The sequence below is a fragment of the Antechinus flavipes genome, chromosome 4 (assembly GCF_016432865.1).
Source record: "Antechinus flavipes isolate AdamAnt ecotype Samford, QLD, Australia chromosome 4, AdamAnt_v2, whole genome shotgun sequence".
Taxonomy (NCBI): domain Eukaryota; kingdom Metazoa; phylum Chordata; class Mammalia; order Dasyuromorphia; family Dasyuridae; genus Antechinus; species Antechinus flavipes.
Window position 1 is genome coordinate 73548894 of NC_067401.1, and position 22499 is coordinate 73571392.

Below are 22499 nucleotides of genomic sequence, written 5' to 3' on the forward strand. Positions count from 1 at the left end.
CTTCTCTAGAGAATGGATAATAAACTTTGCTTTGCTTCTAGAGATCTCTCCAGCTTTTTTTTTTTTTTTTTTAATTAAATGGTGACCCCTTACCATTTCTGAACCACACAGTTTCATTTTGTGTGAGAGACTTTTCTGGCTGTGCCCTTTAGGAAAATATTCATAATACAAAGGTATGAGATTTCTCAGTACTCTATAAGACTTTAACCTCCCATTTCTTTTTTCCCCTTAATAGTATTTTTTCCCAAATATATGCAAAGATAATTTTCAATCTTGACCTTTGAAAACCTTGTATTCCAGTTTTCTCTCCTTCCCCTTCATCAAGACAACAAGCAATCCACAATATAACCTCCCATTTATTATTTTTCTTCGTTTGCAAGATCCACTCCATTGCACTACAGGATATGCAAGGTGAGTTGGGGTTTTAAGAAGTCGTTTAGTGCACTAGCCATTCATTTTAAAATAGAGAAAAGAGGGGCAGCTAGGTGGCGCAGTGGATAGAGCACATCTAAGTCTGGAGGAACTGAGTTCAAATGTGGCATCTGACAACACTGCCTAGCTGTGTGACCCCGGGCAAGTCACTTCACTCCAATTGCCTCAGCAAAAAATAAAATAAAATGGACAAAAGTACGACTCCCTTAAAAAGTATTTCTTAAGCAGTCTCGTACCAGGCACTACGAAGAAAAACAAAACAGTTCCTGATTCTAGGAGCCTATACTCAATGGGGATGGAAAGACTACTACCTTGTTCAAGATGAATCTTAGGGAAAGCTTTCCTAAACCCTGCTCACTAGTGCCCTCTCTCCTAAACTACCTAGTTTTTTTTTTTTTTTAATATATTTTGACTTTATATTTCTGTATTTTGGTACGTTCTTAATCTTATTAAAATATAACAATTAGGAATTGCATTTCATCACTGTACTTGATGAGCCTAGCACAAAACCCGATTCGCAGAAAGGGCTCAATATTTTTGTGGGTAGGAATACAAAATTTTAGGGGAGTGGGGGAAGAGGTCACAAAGCGAAAAGTGGGCAAGTCAGCATGATCCGGGGTTGGCAGATTCAAGCTGCCTCAACAAGCAAGGGTTATCTAGTCACCACTGGAAAACATGGGAGAGTTGAAGCGTTGGGGATCGGTTAGGCTTGGGGTAACTCTAGGATGGGATGAATGTCACTTTTTTCTCCAAACTTTCACGCAGAAGTCACGAAGAGGCGCCAAACGCTCGATTCTAGGTCTTGGCTTTTTACCTACTTATCTCCACCCGGAAGTATTAGGGGAGGAAGAGATGAACCTTGACGCCAGCTTCTTCACTCTACTTTCCTTCCCCGGCTCAGTGATCTTCAGCTACGGAAACGGAACCGAACAGGGAGCCGGAAACGCCTCGCGAGGAGGGACTTCGGCACTTCCCCTCCCCGGAGTGACGTCATTTAGGGAGGGAAGCTCCGGGAATGGAAAAAAATGGCTAAGACCGGATTAGAAAACGTATTTCCGGGGCGTCCTAAAAGAAGGAAGTGTCAGAACGTGAAGGCTGCAACAGCTGGCGGCTGAAAGAATCAGCAGGATGGTGGCCACCAGATCGATGCGGCCGGAGCAGCCTTTGCCGGGGAAAATTATGATCAGTGAATCCCCGGGGCGCAGGGTAGGAGCCGGGCATTCGCTATTACTCCTCTTTCTCCTTCCCCGCCCCCGCTTTGCAAACTCAGCCTGAGCCGAGGAAATGAGTCTCGGTTTTCAGGAAAGGGAACCAGTACCAAGTGCGGAGGGGCCCTCTGAATGACGCAACGCGAGCTGCGGACCCCGGCCTGGCTGGCGCGGGGGAAGAGCGTAGTGGCGTCATGGCACATGCGCGCGGGGTGGCACGTGCGTGCCCCGCCTTCCGTTAGCCCCGCCCCGTCCTGCAGCGTGGTCCGCCGCCAGAGTTGAGAATCTTGCCCTCGGCTCCGATACGTTAGGTAGCGTCGGCTCCCCCGAGCCCTTCGGACTTCGGGGCCGGGCTGTGTTCGGAGATCAGGTCCGGTCAGGCAGAGCGAGCAGCCCTCGCGGGTGGGGCTTGGTGCCGGAGTCTTGCCGTAGAGTGGAGGAGTAGAGCTGGAGAGGAGCCCAGAGGTCATCTCCCCAACGCCCCTCCCTTTGGCACATAAGTAAACTGAGGCCTAGAGAGGTCTGGTAAGTTGTCGGGGGGTCACCCAGGGAGGTCGCTGCCAAGCTGGGACGAGAATGCGCCTCTTAGTCCCAGGCTGGAGCTCCTTTCGCGCATTATTTATTCACACATTATGTATTCTAACCCTCCCTCTCGGTAACGGATTTCTGTTTCTGACCGTTTTTACAGGTTTCACCTGCCCCCAGAGCGAGGAGGGGGCAAAGCAAAGAGCCGGAAGACATGAAGGACTCGAAGACGGACCCCCCGAATGAGGTGGACTCCAAGCCTCCCCTGCAGGATCCTCCCACAGGCAGAGGGGCCCGCAGTCGAAGTCGCAGTGCCCTAGCACAGGTCATTGAATCGGTAACAGATGGGGAGGTCTCGGAAGCTGAGTCTACTTGTAGTTACGCCTCTGGACTCCAGGAACCGACAGTCCGGATCACAAGGAGAAGGCGCATCATCATTCCCTGTCAGCCAGAATCCAAAACCAGGGCTAGACAGAAGGCTGCTCGGAGCGAATCCATCAAGTCTGGCGATGAAGGGGAAGTTTCCGAAACAGAGTCCTGCTCCTCAGTTCTGTCTGCCCCTCTGGCATCTCCTGTCAGAACCAGAAGAGCCAAACAGAGAGAGACTAAGTTCCAGGTGGATCCAAATTCTGCTTTATTGACTGAAGAAACTTCTGATGCCGAGTCATGGTGCTCAGGTGTTACATCTATTGGGAACCAAAGGACAATGAGGAGCAAACAGAGGAAATTAAAGCAAGAAATTGAGGTACTAGTTGAAGTTGAAGATGATAAAGATGTAAAGAAGGATGAACATGTAGTTCCTTCCCAACCAGAAGACATCTCTGAATCTGCATGTGTGAATACTCAGAGTTCAGATGCTGAGCAGAGTGCTCCTTCTGGAAGTAGGCCTGATCAACGTAAAGATGAAATTCAGGTATCTGATGATAAATCTGAAGGGAAAAGTTCAGAAGAGAAACCAAAAATACAGACAAGAAGGAAGAAAGGTACCAAGGCAAAAGAATCTTTAGAAGAAAAGAATTTAAATAATGAGCTTCATATATTGGAGGAGGAAAAAGAAACAAATTGTGAAGAACTTGAACAAAGCAGCTTTGAAAAACAACTTAGTTCTCAAAGCCAGTCAACACCAGATAAAACTAAATTAGAGCACAAAATGACAGATGCTGACAGGGTAAGAAAAGCTTTTGTTCTTTTAGTTGAATGTAAGGAGGAAAGCAAACAGAATAAAAAGGCAGAGGAAATCAATGATATTACAGAAATTACTGTTAATGAGAACAGTGATTGCAAAATCAGCATCATTGAAGATACTGATGACAGAAAAGAACATTTAGAAGGTGATACTGTGATAAGTCCTACCTCTGTTTCCAGCAGGTCCCAAGATAACAATGATACTGTCCTGTTAGCTCTCAGCAGTGATGAGCAAGAAAGTGAGACTGAGGAAAATACATTGTGTTTTATTGAGAGTGATGAGCAGAAGCTTTCACCTGAAAAAGATTCAGAAGATAACCCATCAAGTGATGTATTCTTCATCATTGATAAAACCCCTGGGTTGAGTTCTGACAAGAACTTTTATATAGAGGAAGAAAAAGCAAGTGAAATAGCTAGTGAGCAGGAAAATGAAGAAGAAAAAGAAGAAGTAAGTGAAGAAGAGGAACTTATAGATCAGGAAGAAAAGGAAGATGAGTTCATAGATGAAGATGACTTATTAAGTAACACTAAGTCTAACCTGTAAGTTGGTATATGAATTGAAGAATGTGGGTTTCTTGCTTGTATGCTGTATTAAATTCCTTTAACTTTTCCTGCAAATATTAGATGAGTAAGCTGGCCAGTGGGTCTGTAGGATGAATATTTTTTGCTTCAGAGATGCTCGATATGGTTGTAGATGGCATTATCTCTGAAGCATATCCACAGTGACACTTAGGTATTTTGAATGTTGGAAAAGAGCACTCATTTGCTTTTACCAGTGGTTTTTTTGGGCACTGAAGTTGGGACCAACTTAAAAAAGAAAGCAGCTGTCATTTTTAGCTACTTTGTTGGGACTTGGGTTCCTTGATTGCAGAGTAAGTATCTGGGTGTGTAGGCAATTAAATAGGAAATTGACTGCCACCAAGATTGAAATGGAGCATAAATAATTTTCCCCTTGATTAGTTTTCCTTTGCTACTGTCTCATATTCAAACATACTTTAATTTGCAGTAGGTAAATATTTGTTAACAAGAATAGATTGGTTTCGAAGCAAATTTGTTGATTCCTCATGAATTGTGAATAAGTTATCTATTTGAAATTAGCTAGAGCCCTGCTGTTTCTTAGATGTGCTATAGGTTCCCAACATTAGCACTTAATGTGGAAGGAATCAGGGACCAGTAAGTAGGTGGGTTAGTGTGTCATCGCATTTCAGAATTAGCACAGTAAAATGTGCTTTTAATAAATTTCTTTTACCGTTTGTGTATTCAGAAAGAAATTGGCTATTTGAGACTTCTTGATAAAATCAAATATCTTAATCTGAAGAATTATAATAAAGAATTAAATGTCTGTAAATATAAGTGAATTAGGAATTTAAAAATTATGATCTTCAAGAACATTTAATCCAAATGTTAATTATTGATTTAATTAACAATCTCAGTAGAATACATTTGAAGATAAGTGAGAAATGGTCCTTATGCAAACTCTAAGCCTACCATATTAATTTCTAGCATATTCCCCATATGTATTTTACTTTAAAAATACCATTCATGTATTTTTCTCCAGCTCTAAAAATTCTAAAAACTCTGTGAATATTTAATTAAAGATTAAATTTTTAATTTTTAATTTTAAATGATAATTTTCCTTTCAGCTTGAAGTTGTCAAGTAGCAGCATAGACCCTGGTTTGAGTATTAAACAACTTGGAGGCTTATATATTAACTTTAATGCAGAAAAAATGGACTTCAACAAAAAGGCCCTTACACAAATAAAGGAAAAAAACAAAAAGGAGGTAAGTTTAATAACATATCCTTTTATTTTTTTACACCACCAGTCCTTTGGAACATATTTTCATTTTCCTTTATTTAAATGCTCAATCTAATGAATACTTTACTGAAGTACTAAAAAGTAAATTTAAGAATGATATTCATTCTTTCCCTATAGCATTTATTTAAGTTCCAGCTAGAGATTCTTACTGCTTGCTTCAACCTTCTTCAAACTCTCTGTTCCTGGGAAATGACATTTCAATATCATTTATATACAGAAAACTCCCAAATATATATCTGTAGCCTCCAAGTTCTAGGTACATATTTCCTACTGTATGCCAGCTATCTACCTGGCTGTTTCAAATGAAATATAATCTCAATCTCACTTTAAACTAGCTCTTCATTTGTCCTAGTTTTGTTACTTTGCTATCATGTTTATGCAAATCTCTTTTCATTGCTATACCAATAATATTGGTGTAATGTACACTCTGTTCCTTCTTATTCTTTCCATCCTTGCCAAGGCCTTCCAAGAATCCCCCTGGCTGGATTAACATGTTCCTAATTGAGCTCCACATTCTCTAGTCTGCCATTTCAGTTCACACATTGCTGCCAGATTAGCTTTCACAAATGATTGTATCACTCATTTGCTCAGAAACCTTCAGTTAGATATTTGTCATTACCAAATAATGCCCCCATTTTTTAAGATTATCCAAGGTCTTTCTAGAGCTTACCTCTATCCTTCTCTACTTCTCCTTTTCATAGAAGGCATGTTCATCATTGTGAACTATTTGCTGCTTTCTGGTTTTGCTGTGCATTTTCCTTCCTTCATTCTTTGCCATGCTGTCCCATTTTCTGTCCATCCACCTGTTGAAATCTTGCCTGTCTTTTAAGAACCTGCTCAGATGCAGTCTCTTTGAAAGTTGAACCTATTCTGTTTGCCCCTGGCAGAAAGTTTTTCTCTTCTTTCCTCTAACCCAGGCTCACCTTGCTAACGTTTCCTCTTATCTTTTTCTGGTCTTTATTTCTATTATATTTGTGACCAGACTGTAATTTTTGTGCTGTCATCAAAAATATTAGACTTCTCAGACTCTAACTTTACTCAGTCTGTGACATTTCCCAGTTCTGAATCTGTATAATGGGTATCATGGTCTACCCTAGTCCTCAAAACACGTGCTTTATAGTGGGTAAATGGGAGTGCTCGGTTTCTCTCATAGACTTTAGCCCTTAGCACAGTATATTACACATGCAAATATTTGATAAATTGAAGACATCTTTTAAGATTTCTCCTTTGAATCATTTACTAGAATTCTATTGTACTCAGAAGTGACTTAACATCAAATCTAGCTTTAGACATGTCTATAGGTTCAATAGCATTGTCCTTATATTGGTCCTCTGCCATCAGTGTTTTCTGACTCTCTTTCAACCATCTGTTACATCTATTAATTCTGGCATACTCAAAAACAGAAGGAATGTAATGATGTGGAGCAGTAATACTATTTTTATAATTATAAGCAAACATGTCCAAGTATATCAGAATGTGGAGAGAGTGAAGTAAGGCAGTAAATTCTCTGTAAAGAATTCATAGAATTTTTTGAGCTGGAAAAAAATGCATTTTCCCACTCTCCTAATTTGATAATAAAGAAACAGACTCAGAAACTAAGGTTTCCCTGAGTTTCATAGCCAGTCAGCAGTAGTGCTAGGACTAGAATCCAGGTCTAGACATTCTTAGCCTTATGCCTATTCCTCCCAAATTCAGAGGAAGAAATTGAGGCTTACAAGTTAAGTAATTTGTCTATAGTCACAATCATTGTGAATTCAAACCCAATTCTCATTTTCTGCCAATCCAAATTCCATGCTCTTTCCATTGTGCTGTTATGTATTCTCAGGTGGTAGCCTCATTGCAATATAGGAAACCCAAAGAAGTATCTCCCCAAATTGAGTAAAACTGTAACCTTGACTAAGTAGTTAACTGGATGTCTATATCTGGTACAACAACTCTATAAACAGCCAGTGAAGCAAGACAATTTTTATCTGTACTTGGGAAATTAACTCACATTCAGAAACATTATTTAAAGTTTTTGTGGCTCCCTTTCAGAGCCAAAAGTACCTAAAACAGAAATCTTAATTGTTGCCAAAAGATAAGTCATTTGCTTCTCTAGGGTATCTTTAGGGCCTTTTTTTTTTTTCGGGCCACAGAAAATTAAGATGTATAACTATTATACTAATAGAAAAAAGAGCTGTTTTGATTTGTGTTGTTCATAATTCAGTCAGATTCTGCCAGAGAAGAGACTATTTACTCATCCCATTGCCTTACATATTTCATATATTCGTTTTATGTGGGCAGTTTTATGGTGATAAATATAGTGGGGCACTGTGTTAGTAAATAAGTACTACATAATCATCTAGATCTTTTTAAGGTAATAATCATAATAGCTAGTATTGATGTCATGTTTGACTGTGTGTCAGGCACTGCTATAGCAGAGAAATACAGAGTCAAAAGACAGTGCCTTCCCTTTAGGAGCTTACAGTCAGGGGCGGCATTCAAACAAATGTGTATAGAGTGAACAGCATGTAGGATAAATGCTGTACAGACATAATCTTATTTAATCCTTACAACAGTCTAGTTAGAGTAGTAATGTTGTTATCCCCATTAACAGATTAAGTGACTTGCCCAAGGTCACACAGAAAAACTCCAAGGCTGTATTTCAACTCAGTCTTCCTGATTTCAGGTTTGCTCTTCTATCCACTGAACTATCTTAATTACCTTTATAAAATGCATATATTCATAAACATTAAAGAATTGTTTAAATTAAATTAAAGATTGTTCTTCATAGTACCATTTGTGTGTGATCTAATTTACACAAGCTTTTTAGGAACATTGCTTAAAATGAGTTGTAAGACATAGACTACAACCGTTGGAAGATATTAAATTTAGTCAGTTTAAAACACAAATTATGACTTGTTTATTTAACTTACTCTGACAGCATTCAGGGGCTCATTCATTTTCTCTTTTTTTTTAATTAGCTTTTGCAAAAAACCATAATTACTCCTGATTTTGAAAAGAAGGATTGCATCCCACCATACAAAGAATCACAATTTCAACTTAAAAAAAAACGCAGAGTAAGTACAGAGATCTTGGTTTAACACTCACTGGAGGTGGAACACCCCAGAAATATTTTCAAGTAATTTACATTTTACAAAAATCTAGGTGGCACCAAAAATGGCAAACAGTTTTATGTATAGGTTAAAGAGGGAGCTCAAGAATAGCGCTTATGTCATTGTATAATTGATGTGTGACCAACCAGTGTGGCATGTAAGAAGCACATCTCAGTTTGCATTAATTAGCTTGTAGCCATTTCAACAAAGTCAAGTCAGTCAGTGAATCTAGTTCTGTTTTAAATGAACATAAAGTCAAAATATGTGGTTTTCCACTTTTTCCTACAGGGGCTCTATTTCCTACAGTATTCTATTTCAGAGTACTATTATGGGTAAATCATAAAGCTGTTTGTAGGTAAAAAGAAAAAAATTAGATGAGGGTTCCTATCACTAATGTGAAATATCATAGGGGCATACAAACTTAATATCTTACCCTTGGATAGTTTTGGAAGAACAGTAATTAATTTTACTTTTTATTTTTTCTTCTCTGCCAAAAATAATAGGAATAAGTGGCTTTCTAAAATAGAGATGAAATAAAAAGTTTGGTGTATTTAATTTTCTTAGAATTCTAAGTGGAGATATTTTATGAGTTATCAGAACCATTAGAATGGTATAGTATGTGTTTAATGGGAAAACTATTATAGAAATAATTATCTTCTGTTTTTTTCTCCCATTTCCTTTATCAGATAGTATATTTAGAGTTGTCTGAAAAATCCCTTTCATATTCATGTATTCATTCTCTTTTTTATACAAAATGAAAATACAGGAGACATTTTTTTTGCTCCAAATTTAAATCTTATTCATTGATGCCAATTCACAAAATATTCTTCACTGTGTAATTTGAGGGAAAGATGTTTTTGGCTGGCACATAAAACATATGATGTCTTTTCTGCAACCTAAATTTCAGGAGGAACGGAAAAAAACAGCAGGAGATGGCTGGTTTGGTATGAAAGCCCCAGAATTGACAACTGAATTGAAAAATGACCTCAAAGCGTTGCAGATGAGAGCCAGTATGGACCCTAAAAGGTTTTATAAGAAAAATGATAGAGATGGTTTTCCTAAATATTTCCAGGTAAGAAACAGCATTCCTTTATTTTAATTTGGATTAACAGCTATAATTTGGCTGTCGCTAGAATTGTCATTTCCTTTCGGTAGTTAATAGTTTATAAAGGGATTGTGTTCAAGAGCTTTTTAAATTAGGTTGTTCTTTCATCCTCCCCATGTGCTCAGTGGATAGACCTTTGTTCAGCCATTTTCAACTTTCATGACCCCGTTTAGGATTTTGCTGATAGAGACATGATTACTTTGCCATTTCTTTCTCCAGTTCATTTTACAGATGAGGAAACTGAGGCAAAAATCCTCCAGCTAGGAAATATCTGAGACTGTGTTTGAATGTGAGTCCTTCTGACTGCAGACCTGACATTCTAGTAAATGTTCTGGGTAGGTTCCCTAAAAGGGAAGGGAGGAAAGGAGAGACAGACAGAGATTCCGTTCAGTCTTAGACTTTTAGACCAAAAAGTCACAATTGCCTTGGCATTAGTCTTCTTTAGGTAAGCAGTAGCTGTTTATCACAGTGTCTGCCTTTTCCTATGTGACCCTGACCCTCTTCCCCACCATCTTCTAAAAATGTAAGGAATATTTTTGTTTTTTTAAGCTCGATGCTGTGAGAAAGAAAAAAGAGTCTAGTTAGTAGTTTACTGTTTTTCAATAATGCCCAGGCTTTTAGATAAAATTTTGGAATCTTCATTATTTACTTAGACTTGTATTCTTTCTGCTATATCAGAAATGAAATATGAATTAATGAAATAACTAGTGTTTTAAATTCAGATTTATTTATTCTCAGGTGGATGAAGTATTAACTTTCTTCAAGTACTTTTTACAAAATGAAATTATTTTTGATGAAAGGACATCAGAAAGTGTAACCTTTGTCCAAAGTTGATGTCTGTGGGATCAGCAAGGTCTCATGCTACACACTGTAGGATAAGATGTCACAAATGACGATTAGTAAAACTTACTGTGCATTGACGTTTTTGGTTATGAGATGTATAGTTTGGCTAAATATGTATGGGAAAATCAGGCCTTCTGTTCTTGTTCTGTTGCATGCTTGAATTACTGATGCTTGGGGAACTTATACTCACGAAACTTCATTGTTTGGATAACAGTCCTTATAGGCCTGTAACTTTGTTCCTTGTTGGTATTTTCCTGCAGTTCTCAGTCACTCTGACTTAATAGATAGTTTTTTTTTAATAGCTTTTTATTTAAAAGTTATGTGCATGGGTAATTTTACAGCATTGACAATTGCCCAACTTTTTGTTCCAATTTTTCCTTTCCTTCCCCCCATCCCCTCCCCTAGATGGCAGGATGACCAGTAGATGTTAAATATATTAAAGTATTAATTAGATACGCAATAAGTATATATGTCCAAACCATTATTTTGCTATACAAAAAGAATTGGACTCTGAAATATTGTACAATTAGCCTGTGAAGGAAATCCAAAATGCAGGCAGGCAAAAATATAGGGATTGGGAATTCAATGTAATGGTTCTTAGTCATCTCTCAGAGTTCTTTCGCTGGGTGTAGCTGGTTCAATTCATTATTGTTCCATTGGAACTGATTTGGTTCATCTCATTGCTGAGGATGGCCAGGTCCATCAGAATTGATCATCATATAGTATTGTTGTTGAAGTATATAATGAGCTCCTGGCCCTGCTCATTAATAGGTAGTTTTTAAAAGCAATTATAGCTTTGAAAAATGAGTCTGTAGCCAACCTCTTAATGAATTTGCTTCTTCAAATTAGTCCAATTCTCGAACTACATACACATATACATAAGCATGTTAATGGCCCACTTCCATGCTTTCTTGGAGTGGTTTAGTGAAGGATTTATCATTGCACCCTTTGGAAATAGGAAACTCTTCTTTCTCAGTTCTGAGGATTAGCCACACTCTCACATTCCAGTTAAAATCTGAATTCTTTTTCCTCACTTAATAGCATTTTATTTTTTCCAGTTACATGTAGCTTTCAACATTCACTTTTTTTTAAGTTCCAAATTTTTTTTCCCTTAAGACAGCAAGTTTATCTACACACATGTACAAGTTACACATGTACAGTCATTTTAAACATATTTCCATATTAGTCATGTTATGAAAGAAAAATCAAGATAAAAGGGGAAAACCACAAGAGAAAAAAGGCGGAGTGTGAAAATATTATGCTTCAATTTGCAATCTTCACAGTTCTTTGAATACGGATGGCATTTTCATCCTAAGTATATTGTAATTTTCTTGGACCACTGTATCACTGAGAAAAGCTAATTCTGTCATATTGATCATCATACAATCTTGCTGTTATTGTGTAATACTAAAATCTGGCTTCTACAATATGCCTTTTCTGGTTCCCTCTAATGCTAGAACTTTCCCTCTGAGACTGCCTCCCACTTACCTCTCCTATCTGTAGCTTATTCATACATAGTCTCCCCATTAGATGATGACTTCCCTGCAGGCAGGAACTGTTTTTGCCATTTTTCACATCCCCAGTGCTTGGTGCTTAATAAATACTCATTGTCTTGATATCTCAAGGCTTTTTCACTACTGTGCTTTTGAAGTAACTCAGGAGGAGATAACAAACAGCTGTGAATCCAGCTGCTCTAAAAAAAGAAAAAAAGTGACTATGCATATATTTTTCCATTGTTTTTAATGCCAGTAATTAAAAGTTCAACTGGATGCAGTCTCCTTTCTTCTTGCCTCCTCACTCATTTTTCATTCCCTTTCCTACTCACCTAATTTGAACCCTCAATTTACCACTTTCATTTTAGACTGACTCATATACTAGAAGCCCTTTTACTTCCCTGAACTTGACCTAATCTTAACCTACCAATCCTGGATGAAACTTTACCATCTATTTTTTGGCTCTTGCTCCTGGGCTCTACTGAGGAGTGCTGTGCATCGGAGCTGATTTCAGTCCTCTATAGCCTCATCTGCTTCCTCCTAGTCTGCTCTGATTACTTCTGCTCTCACACTTGACACTCTCATCTCTGGATTCGATCTACCAGGCCAGGAACACTTCTCCCTACACCTGATGTTCTTGGCTTTTTGTTCTCCCATAACTGCCACACTTCCCTCTGAGGTTACCTTCCATTTTCCCTGGTTATGTCTTGTGTGTACAGTTACTTGCCTCTTGTCTCCCCTGTTAGAAAGTGAGCCCCCTGAGGTCCATAGCTGTGTTTTTATCCCCAGCTCTTGTCATCACCCAGTGCCTGGTACAGAGTAAACACTTAATTGGTGCTTCTTGTCTTCACTTTTTCTCGTTTCAATCCATCTTTTCCAGGTTGGAACAATTGCCGATAATCCTGCTGACTTCTATCATTCTCGAATTCCTAAGAAGCAAAGGAAAAGAACAATTGTGGAAGAATTGCTGGCAGATTCTGAATTCAGAAGGTAGAATTATTTTGGGGAGGTTTTAGTTATAAAAATTTCAGAAAGACAGCATGTTATATTGGAAAGAGTCCTGCTTTTTGAATCCCTGTATTACACTTAATAACTGGCGTCACATGTTCCCCTTTAGAGTTGACTGTTTGAATTTTACATTTTTCATTTGATCATCACAATTTTGTAAGGTAAGTTCTATAGACAATACCCCCAATTTATAGATGAAAACACATGCTCAGTAAGGTGAGAATTATTCATGCATATTCTGTATACAAGTTCTACTGCTAAGTCATTTAACTTTTCTGTTTGGATCTCGGCTTCTCATCTATAAAATGAGAGGATTGGACTTAGTGATCTCACATTCCCTTTTATATTTGAATCTTATCCTGTCTGTATTTCTACTTTAAAAGCATGTGATAGGGCAGCTAGGTGGTACAGTGTCAAAAGCACCAGCCCCGAAGTCAGGAGGACCTGCGTTCAAAGCTGATCTCAAACATTTAACAGTTCCCAGCTGTGTGATCCTGGGCAAGTCACTTAACTCCAGTTGCCTCAGGGGAAAAAAAAGTGTGTGATAGGAATTTTTGTAATTCGGATCACTTAAAATATGCTAGAGGAGCTTGAGAGTCAAAAGACTTTTATAATTATTTTGTAAGATAACTGGTTACTCTTTAGTGAAAAGCATATTTTTACAATACATTTTCTTACAGTTAAACTAACTGCCTGTGAAGTTGGTGAATTGTATCTACATTTACTAACTACCAGGAACCTCCATGGTAGGAGTCAGGAGTACGTGAATTATGGAAAGACTTGTTTAAATAATATATTGAAGTGTGTGTGAGAGGGGATGTCAAAAGGGGCTAAAGCTGATTTGATAAAAAGCTTATAGTTCTGAGGAATTACCAATATATAGTCAATGCTCCTGCCCTTGGGGACGAAAATAGAAAATAATGAGTTGCTTAGAGAGATTATGGGATATTGACCTCCTTTGAGGTATTAGGCTTACTACTTTTGTTGTCCCAGGGGATTCCTTCAAGTGGGGTGGACTAGGTAGGTACTGAGGTACTTTCTAACTCTAGCCCTGTGGTCATTTGTGGCTGGAGAATTGTAAAGATTAGAAAAGATTTCACAGAGGAAGGACAGAATGTGGACCATTGTGTGTTGCCACAGAATGGGATGGGGGAAGCCGGAAAGTATTAGAACCCAGCTAGGATGGTCTCAATAGATGCTATATCAAGGAGGAGACTGTAGAGGCACCCTGCACAGATCAGGACCCATGGAAGCTAGTGAGATAGAAAATATGTTGTCTTTCAAGATGACCTATGTAGCCAGAAATATTTAAAGTTAATACCTTTAAAAAAAAATTACACGAAAATATGTTACTTGTCATCCTAACTTATATTTAGATGAAATGACCCTTTGTACACATACAAGATGAAAAAGAGCTGAGATATCTTTGCAGTTTTGGAGGTTTACAAGCTTATTCATCTGTAGTTTACTTTAGTAGATGCTTTAAATTACCTCATTATGTTATAAATCTTAAGCAGATTGTCACAGAAATGCCAGAACTATTTCAAATTGTTCTACCTCTTAAATGGGTCATAAATAGTAAAAAGTCATTAGTATTTATATTCTGGATCAGAATTGGAGGGTGACATTATGCACACATGTATTTGAGGAGAGTCTAGAACAAATGAAACCCATGCAAATTAAGAAAACATGTCACTACTTAAAATGCCCGGCTTTTTAAAGAACTTTAATATTAATCTTGTTTAAAGGGATGGCTTGGTCTTGAGAAAGAAGTTTGAACCAGGTTTGACTCCTCATCTCTGTTCCCTAAGTTAATGCTTTTTAATTGTCCACTTTGTGTACAACTCAGTGCTTTTGGTTAGGAAGGAGTGTACAAAAATGAATAGGACTTGTAAGGTCTAGTAGAGGAGCCAGGGCATATTCACAAATAACATAACAAGTATGACACAAGCCACATGCAAAGGGAATTAAGCCTGTTGGGAGATGGAGGAGGGGTGCTGCATTTCAGGCTCTGCTGGGAGTGCCATTCCCCCTCCCACCGCCGCCACCACCGACACTTCACACACACCCCCTTTAGGCCACTTCATCATTCATCTTTGTTGGTTTGGGTTTAGCATGTTTGCTGTTTAATTCACAGGAAGGTTATGAGCAACAGATTGTTGTGACAGCTTGAGCCAAGAACAAAAAGCACTCCAGTGGTCCTCCAGATGCATTGGCAATACAATTTTTAATGAGAATATTTTATAACCTCTTGGACTTGACTTTGAACAGTGGCTTTTTTTTTTTTTAAGACTGTAATACTTCAGCCCTTCCAAGATCCAATAGAAAAATGCATTGCATTTGTAAACATCAACAAGGTTTCACTTGGGAAGGAGGGGATGAAAAGAGGCATAGCTTTCCCCGTTGTGATTCTTCAAAGAAACCATTTGTTTCCTCAAATGAAAGTAGATTTCCTATTTGCTGTTAGTCTTTATTTCTTCACATGATTTGTTGGTTTTAAAATGCTCTGTTGCATCTGAAAGTAACATTTGAAGGTTAACGATTTAGAAAAGTCAAGATTTTTAAAAATGTTTAATATGTTATACTTAATTGATATTTCAATGTCTTTTCAGGTACAATAAAAGGAAGTATACGGAGATCATGATGGAAAAAGCCAATAATGCAGCTGGAAAAAAGTTTAGGAAAAAGAAGAAATTTCGAAACTAACATTTAGTTACCTAAACATACCTTGTAGATTTTTATTTTATCTTCATTTTTCCTTTATTCGCTAAAGATATATTGAAAGCTGCTGGTGTCATACTAATAATATACTGTAGGGCTGGCCCTATTTATATAGCTTGTCCCCTGGGAAAAGTTATAAGGGGAGTCTTGTGTGTATTTTTTAATTTTGCAGTTGAAATTGGTGTGTTTATTTTTTGGAAAAAAGAGAGAAGAGAAATCATGTGATTTGGAGATAAAGATGTGTAGATCTTTAAGAGACCCAAAAAGACTTAGAATGTTTAAAAGTTTAAAAATATCACTAACATGTTTGCAGTGTCTTTTGGTTATTTAAGCAATGTAGGGAGTGCCAACATTTTTCAAGACACTGTCTCTTCTGCTCTAAAAGAGCTTTATAAAAATGAATGTTCTTCCTGTACAATAATTTTTAGATTTGGGATAGTTATGATCATAGAATATCAGAGTGATAATATATCCTGTTTCATTTTACATGTTTTAGTATGAAATTTTACAGATAACTATACTGTGCTGTATAAAAAAAAATTAAAACTCACTTTAAAACTCCATTGAAGGCTTAAGAGGTAAGAATTATGTTCACTACATGAAATTTGTCATCTTCATATTATGCATTCCTCTCCTTTGGGGTGACAAATTATAGGAAGGTATTGAAGCTTGAAGCTAGTCATAAGTACAGCATGTAGGGCTAGAAAGGTACCTTAAAGATGGTGTACCTCAATATAGCCCTTCATTTTACAGATGAAGATATTTGAAACTTGGACTGTGTATCCTTAAAACCCCATAGAAATGTGAATTGGTGGTAGTGATGTTGATATTAGCACACAAGTAGCAATAGTCATGATTCGACCCTGGGTTTTAACTCCAAATCCAGTCTTTGCTGTAGTGTGTTGTCCATCCCCAGATGATAAAGGGAGTGGAAATCATCTCAGCTAAGGATCGTTTGAAGGTACTGGGACTGGAAGAAAGCATCATCTTTGTCCTCAGATTTATTTTGAAGGGTTTTCACAGAGGAGAGTTTAGATCGATTCTCCTTTGCCCAAGATGGGCAGAAGAAAGACTACTGGGGAGAAACTTCAGGGCTGCAGTTAATAGCTCAATAAAAGGAAGAACAAAACTCAGTCAACAAGCACTTATTGTTTTCTGTATGCCAGGCACTATATGAAGTGTTGGGTCTATAAGGAAAACAAACATGGTCCTCACCCTCGAGGAAGTCATGTTGTAAGGGGAAAGACGGGATGTAAACAAGAAAACAGTAGATGGTGATTTTTGAGGGCAAATGGGGGAATGGGAGGGAGAGGATCTGCACAAAGAGGTTTGGGGGGCAGCCACAAAAAGCAGAGGAGGAGGGAGAGTTTCAGGCATAGAGCACAGCCGGTATCCCTGAATTTCAGAATATGTTAAGGGTAAGAATATTGGAAAAGCTTTGAATGCCAAGTAGAATTTTATATTTGGTCTTGGAGCCAATAGGAACTTACAAGAAGGCTTTCTGTGCCTTTGCTCTCCTCTTTTTGTTTTGTGCCTCCCTTCCCATGTTGGTGCCTTCCCTCCTTTATCCCGTGCCTTATCCTGCGTATGTTTGGAACATGTGCATTTGTCCATTGCTGCTGATGCATTGTCGCTTCTGTTAGACCAAGAGCTCCTCTCCTTCAGGACGGGGAAAGTTTTTGCCTTTGAATCCCCAGCATTAGCACCATTCCTGGCCTGTAGATGTTTAGTAAAGGCTTTTGTTGACTCAGTATGATTATGTCCTCCCTTTGACAGGGATGGAGAATGGGCAGCAGTGGCGAGAAGCTGGTGGTCATGTGATACAGACCAGAGAGATGAGGGCTAAAGACAACACTTGGCCATAGATTGGCCCATGGAGAGGGAGGGGAAGAAGAGGAGGCTGGGGACATGGCCTTTTTTCTCAGTGAAGTATGAGTTGAGGTCTTCAGCTGAAAAGCTAGGCAGCCTGAGAGCCACAGGAAGTTAGAGGTTCCAGCCTTGGGGAAACTGCTGAGGTCTCTGGCTTCAGGGAGAGTCTGGTTGAGGAACTTAATTTTTAGCGACCACTCAAGGTAACTTCATGATTTTTCTCCCAACATCCTAAAGCAGTCTGTGAGTGAGAAGAGGCGTAGTTGGAGAAATCCATTTGGGGGTCAGCAAAATGAGTTCAGGGATTATTCCCTCCTGTAGAAGACACTATAGAGTTGATTCATGAAGAGGTCATAATAGGATAGGGAAGAGTCCAACTAGTGCAGCCATGATGAAGGCTGTCAAAATATTAATACTCTACTTTGGACACATGTCTGCCAGGAAAAAAAAACATTCTTTAAGCACAGGTTTTTGTTTTTTTGTTTTTGAGAACCATCTAAACTGGCAGAATTCTCAGGCGTCAGGCGTGTCTCTTAACGCAAAACAACTTGAAGGGAACAAGAAAAACAAGTAAAATAGTTTTGTGTAACTTTCCAGGACAATAGCCATTCTTCCTTCATTCCTTGGCCACTCCCTTTAAGGATTGGGGGGGGGAGAGAGAGGGAAAGGCCAGCTTCCAGCCTTTGCAGCACTTGCTATATAACAGAAGAGGGCACTCGCCTCCTTGCTTCAGAATATAGAAAAAGCAGGGCTCTAAGCAAGACTAGGCCCAAATGTGGTCACAGTCCTCAATCCATTTAAGTGAGAGGGGAGGCTTCAGCTTTTGTTCTACCTACTTAAAGGGAAATGTCTGCAGAGAGTTTCAGGCTAGAGAAAATACTAATATTTGCAGTTGAATCCTAGGACAAGGCAGCTGAGACTTTTCCCATCATACTAATTTAGAGGTCACTAACAGGTGTTAAACTACTGAAGCATCCTTCACCCAAGTGGGTTTAGCATCTAGTTAGCAAGAATAATTAGATAAAACAGGGCACTGTCAGGTAAATCCAGGATGCATTTTTACTTGGCTCTCATACCACAAGAAGCTTCTCCATATAACACAACTGTCTCTTTGCCAGTGTATTCCTGCCCCACACAACCTTTTTCATTCTTTAAAGTTCCTCTCACTTGGCCTTAGAGTGTAGAGTCCATTAGATCCTAACCATATTTTCTTTGAACCCTTTGAAGTTTGTATTCCATTTATCTGGAATTTTTCTTAAACTATACCTATAGTTCCTCTTATCACAAATTCTACAAGGGGATGTGTCGTCACTTTGTTCTAAGGCTTTTAACATTTCAACCCCTCCTCTCCATTCCTAACAGAATTGATTCCTCTGGTGACTAAGATAGAAGCATCTTTTTGAAAAATAGAATTGTCATTTGAGGCAAGTCAAATTCATAGTTTTGCTTGGGAGCAGCATGAGCTTCAGAAGACATTCCCATCACAACTAATCAGGCTTTTTTTGGGCCAATATTCTGATTATTCTTTAAACACTTCACCTATTTTCTCTTTCTGTCCAAATGATATATAATATACACCAATGACATCTGTTTCTTCCTCCATTGATCTTTCAAATAATAAATTACCTTTTCTCTCTGTTTCCTGGATATCCTCACATTCATATATCTTAATACATAATACTAATCTCCCCTCTTATCAAAGAAATCCTAGGCACATGGTTTACTTAATTTTTAGCAAAATATTTGAGAAGTTCCCTCATGCTTTGTTTTATGGACTAGATGGAGCGGTGCAAAGTGTAACTAGTGTATCAGTGTCAACTTGTCTAATGAAATGCTCTTAAAGATTTGCCTTTGTGTCTGTGGCATTAACGGTGTTTTAGATGTACAAGATCTTCAGTGAACCAACTTTTAAGCATTATTTTAGGTATTACCTAAGCACTAGGGGGCTTTAAGTATAGTACATACTTGAGCTTCTATTCCAACCCTTACTTGAATTGGCTGCTACATCTTTCAGGTTGGAGAAGTTGGGTGGGCTTGTTAAATGAAATGAAGTGAATATTAAATATTTATGTCCAAAGCACTGAATTACACAAAGGAGTTGACAGTCTTAATCTCAAGGAGTTCCTTCTAATATGGAAGTCAACACATGGAAGATTTCATGGTCAGAGTGCAGTGGCAAAGCAGATAGTAATGCCTCTTATCATTTCCACTGTTTAAACTCATGCCAGTTGTCGATGTTGAACCATTGGACAGTGCCAGAGCTTTTGGTGGCAAGAACTTTTTTTTTCTAGGTCTTCAATAGAGTGACTGTTAATACCTAAAGGAGCAGTTCAGACTGCATCTGCACAAGGGATGCTTCCCAAAACAATGGCTTCTAGCACAGACTGAAAGGTCAACAAAATCCAGAGTTCATTAAGTGCTTATTAATGCTGTGAATACAAATAAGAATTGGTCATTTATGAAATGGCAGGCACACCCGGTTCTTGGGTTACTCATGAAAGGAAAGCCATGATTGGCAAGTGGGGAAAACATGGCAAGCAGACTTAAAAAACCTTAGAAGGTACAGAGAAGGCAGCTGGGACAGAAGCAGAATGGGATGGTGAAAGGAAACTATAAAGAAAAGGATGGGGAAGGGGGAAAGGGAGAGTCAGAAATCACTCAGCCCAAGATTAGAGTTGGGAGCATGAGGTAGCATGGAGATAGAATAATGGGGAGAGGGGGAGAAGCAGAAGCCTGAGGTATTTGTATAGGTTTTGGGGGTTGGAGAGAATGGACTCTTATCTGTGCTGCCTTTGGGATTCATTGACCTATCCAAATCATTTTAAAGTTATCAGTAAAACTAAAATTAACATGTCCATGTCACTCCAAAGTTATCAACACCTTTTGATGTTTTGCTGGTCTGGAATCTGTCTGGGATTGACAATAGATTAGAAAGTCCCAACAGGAGCACTTAGATGGCTCTGCTAATTTGGCATAGAGAATGACCAATTTTGGTTTTTGGTTAATATAGGATGAGACTTGTAAATTCTTCTCCTTTGAGCTTTAGGACAGCTTGTATAGTACTTCCCTCTTGTAACTATTTCCTGCTTATTGCTCCTTAACATAACTAGAGGTGGCTGGTTGGGGGGGATGGAGAGGGGCAGGGCAGAACAAGATGTAATTTTCAAAGTACTGACAGTTCTTGCTTTTAAGAAATTTAACATTCTAATAGGCTCAGAAAACTCACAAAAGGAAGATGAAGGGGGAGAATGATGTGATATGGACCCAGTATCAGGGCAGAAAAGTCTGGGAGTCCAGCTTTTAAGGAATAAAAAAGAAAAAAAAAAAAGGGAATAAAGACATGATTGGCCTGCGTGTTTTCCTCAAATGAAGGTTCTGGTAGGGGTCATCCAATAAGGGAGAAGCCCTGGGAGTGGAGGGCTTTGTTCAAATTTCAAGGCTGGTGGGAATGTCCATGATGAAAAGTTCTTTGGGATGTGATCCAGAAGTGCCTCATGAAGGGGAATGAAACTATGGCTATTCCCAAGGCTTTTAGTTTCAGGTGCCAGACTATCTCCATCAGAGTTTGAAAGGATGGGATGGGAAAGGTGCTGGTGCTAGTTTGATTTATCCTATACATGCTGTCAATGTTTCAATTAGACTGTTACCTGCCTTTTGAATGCCAGTTAGCTGGCGATTGGTGAGGGCTGGTTGGTTCTTTCCTCACAGAAATAGCTACAAGGTTAAAGGTGAAAACAGGAGCAATAGTCTGGGGGAAACTGCCAGAATACTTGTGTCACCTGCTGGTGGGAAAGTTGTTGACTGGTGGTGATGAGGAAATGAAGACAAAATGAACTTGAAGCCCAGCTAGAGATTTGGAGTAGAGGGAGATTTGGGGAGCCTGGCAGTAGAGAGGAAGGTTCAAGGACATCTCTATCTGGACAAGAAAGATCTGTCAGCTCTGGGATCATCCAGAAAAAGGAAGGACTGAGCTGTGGGCATGTCAGAGCAGAAAATGTGGGCTAGTCTCACTAGTTGTACCCATCTCTGTAAGAATTAAGGCAAGTTTCAAGAGAAGGTCTGTTCTTTTTCTAGCATCTTATCAACTAAACATTCTGCTGCTAAATCCAAATGTGTCTTCTGATAAACTAAATTTTTGCCTCAGCTATCAAGTGGGGTTAACCAGACACACACACATATATAATTTAAAACAGAGAACCAAGTTTTGCTTAAATGTTAAGAATTTTCCCAACTGGGGGCTCAGAGCAATTGTAAAGTACTCCTAATTTTTCATCTAATCTAAATTCCATAAAGCAGTAGAGGAGAAAATCACATGGACTTGAGGGGCCATTATGTGGCCTCCTCAGGCATAAAACAAACTAATTATTATAAGAGGGTGGACTAATGGTCCAATTAGTAAACTACATACAAGTATGCCTAAGAGAGTTTTAACAGAAATGCAATAGGTGAGACTGTGCCATTATTTGATTGGATAATTCATACAATTGAAATAGTGCTGGCCCTTGAATCAGAGGATCCAAGTGCTCTTCTAAGTCATTCAGCTTGTCTAGGTTTCAATTTTTTCAACTGTCAGATGAATAGATTGGACACCATACCATCTGAGATTTTAGAGCTATGAAATAGGAATGACGAGCTAATTAATGTCCTGGAATAACACGAGAAAAGTGATATCCACAAAGCCAAGGGGTGAGGGGCAGCTAGCTCTCTGAGAGAATAACTCATCCACTAAATATGTCATAATTACATGAGTAACAAGTGTGTGATCTATCATCTTAATCTATTACATATTGTAGCAACTACAGTGCTAAGTGCTAGGAATACAGATGCAGAATGAGGCATATACATTGTTAACCCTGTGTGTTAGTTTGTATAAAACAAGGTTCTATGAGGACAGGGCACTAGAAAGTGACAACAATGTTAAAAATGTTTCATTAACATTAGGAAAAAAAGACTCATAAATATTCTTTAGAAGGTACACTGGATCCATTTAGCAATAGGGAATGAAAGTAATCAGGAAAGAAAGTTATACTTGTGCAGTTTCATTCAGTATTTCCTTCTCTCCTACTTTCTCTCCCAATGTCATAATTATGTTAAAAACAAACATTTAATATATTATAATCATTCTTACATATTATAAATTATAGTGGCTACAGTATAAAGTGCTGAGAATATTTTTTAAGTATCCCTCAACTAATTTA

The 22499-nt window shown here is 38.5% G+C and overlaps 1 protein-coding gene across 2 annotated transcripts; it reads left to right on the plus strand.

Annotated features, from left to right (window-relative positions):
• Positions 1-390: 390 nt before the first annotated feature.
• DNTTIP2 (deoxynucleotidyltransferase terminal interacting protein 2) lies at positions 391-16565 on the plus strand. Of its 2 annotated transcripts, none has more exons than XM_051993316.1 (7): positions 391-1638; positions 2329-3890; positions 4994-5132; positions 8131-8226; positions 9170-9334; positions 12584-12693; positions 15324-16565. In XM_051993316.1, the coding sequence occupies exons 1-7, from the start codon at positions 1561-1563 to the stop codon at positions 15415-15417; spliced, it is 2244 nt and encodes a 747-aa protein (XP_051849276.1). In that variant the 5' UTR covers positions 391-1560; the 3' UTR covers positions 15418-16565. The 2 variants fall into 2 exon arrangements, with proteins under 2 accessions (XP_051849276.1, XP_051849277.1); XM_051993317.1 differs by lacking the exon at positions 391-1638 and adding an exon at positions 1668-2165.
• The last annotated feature ends 5934 nt before the right edge of the window (positions 16566-22499 follow it).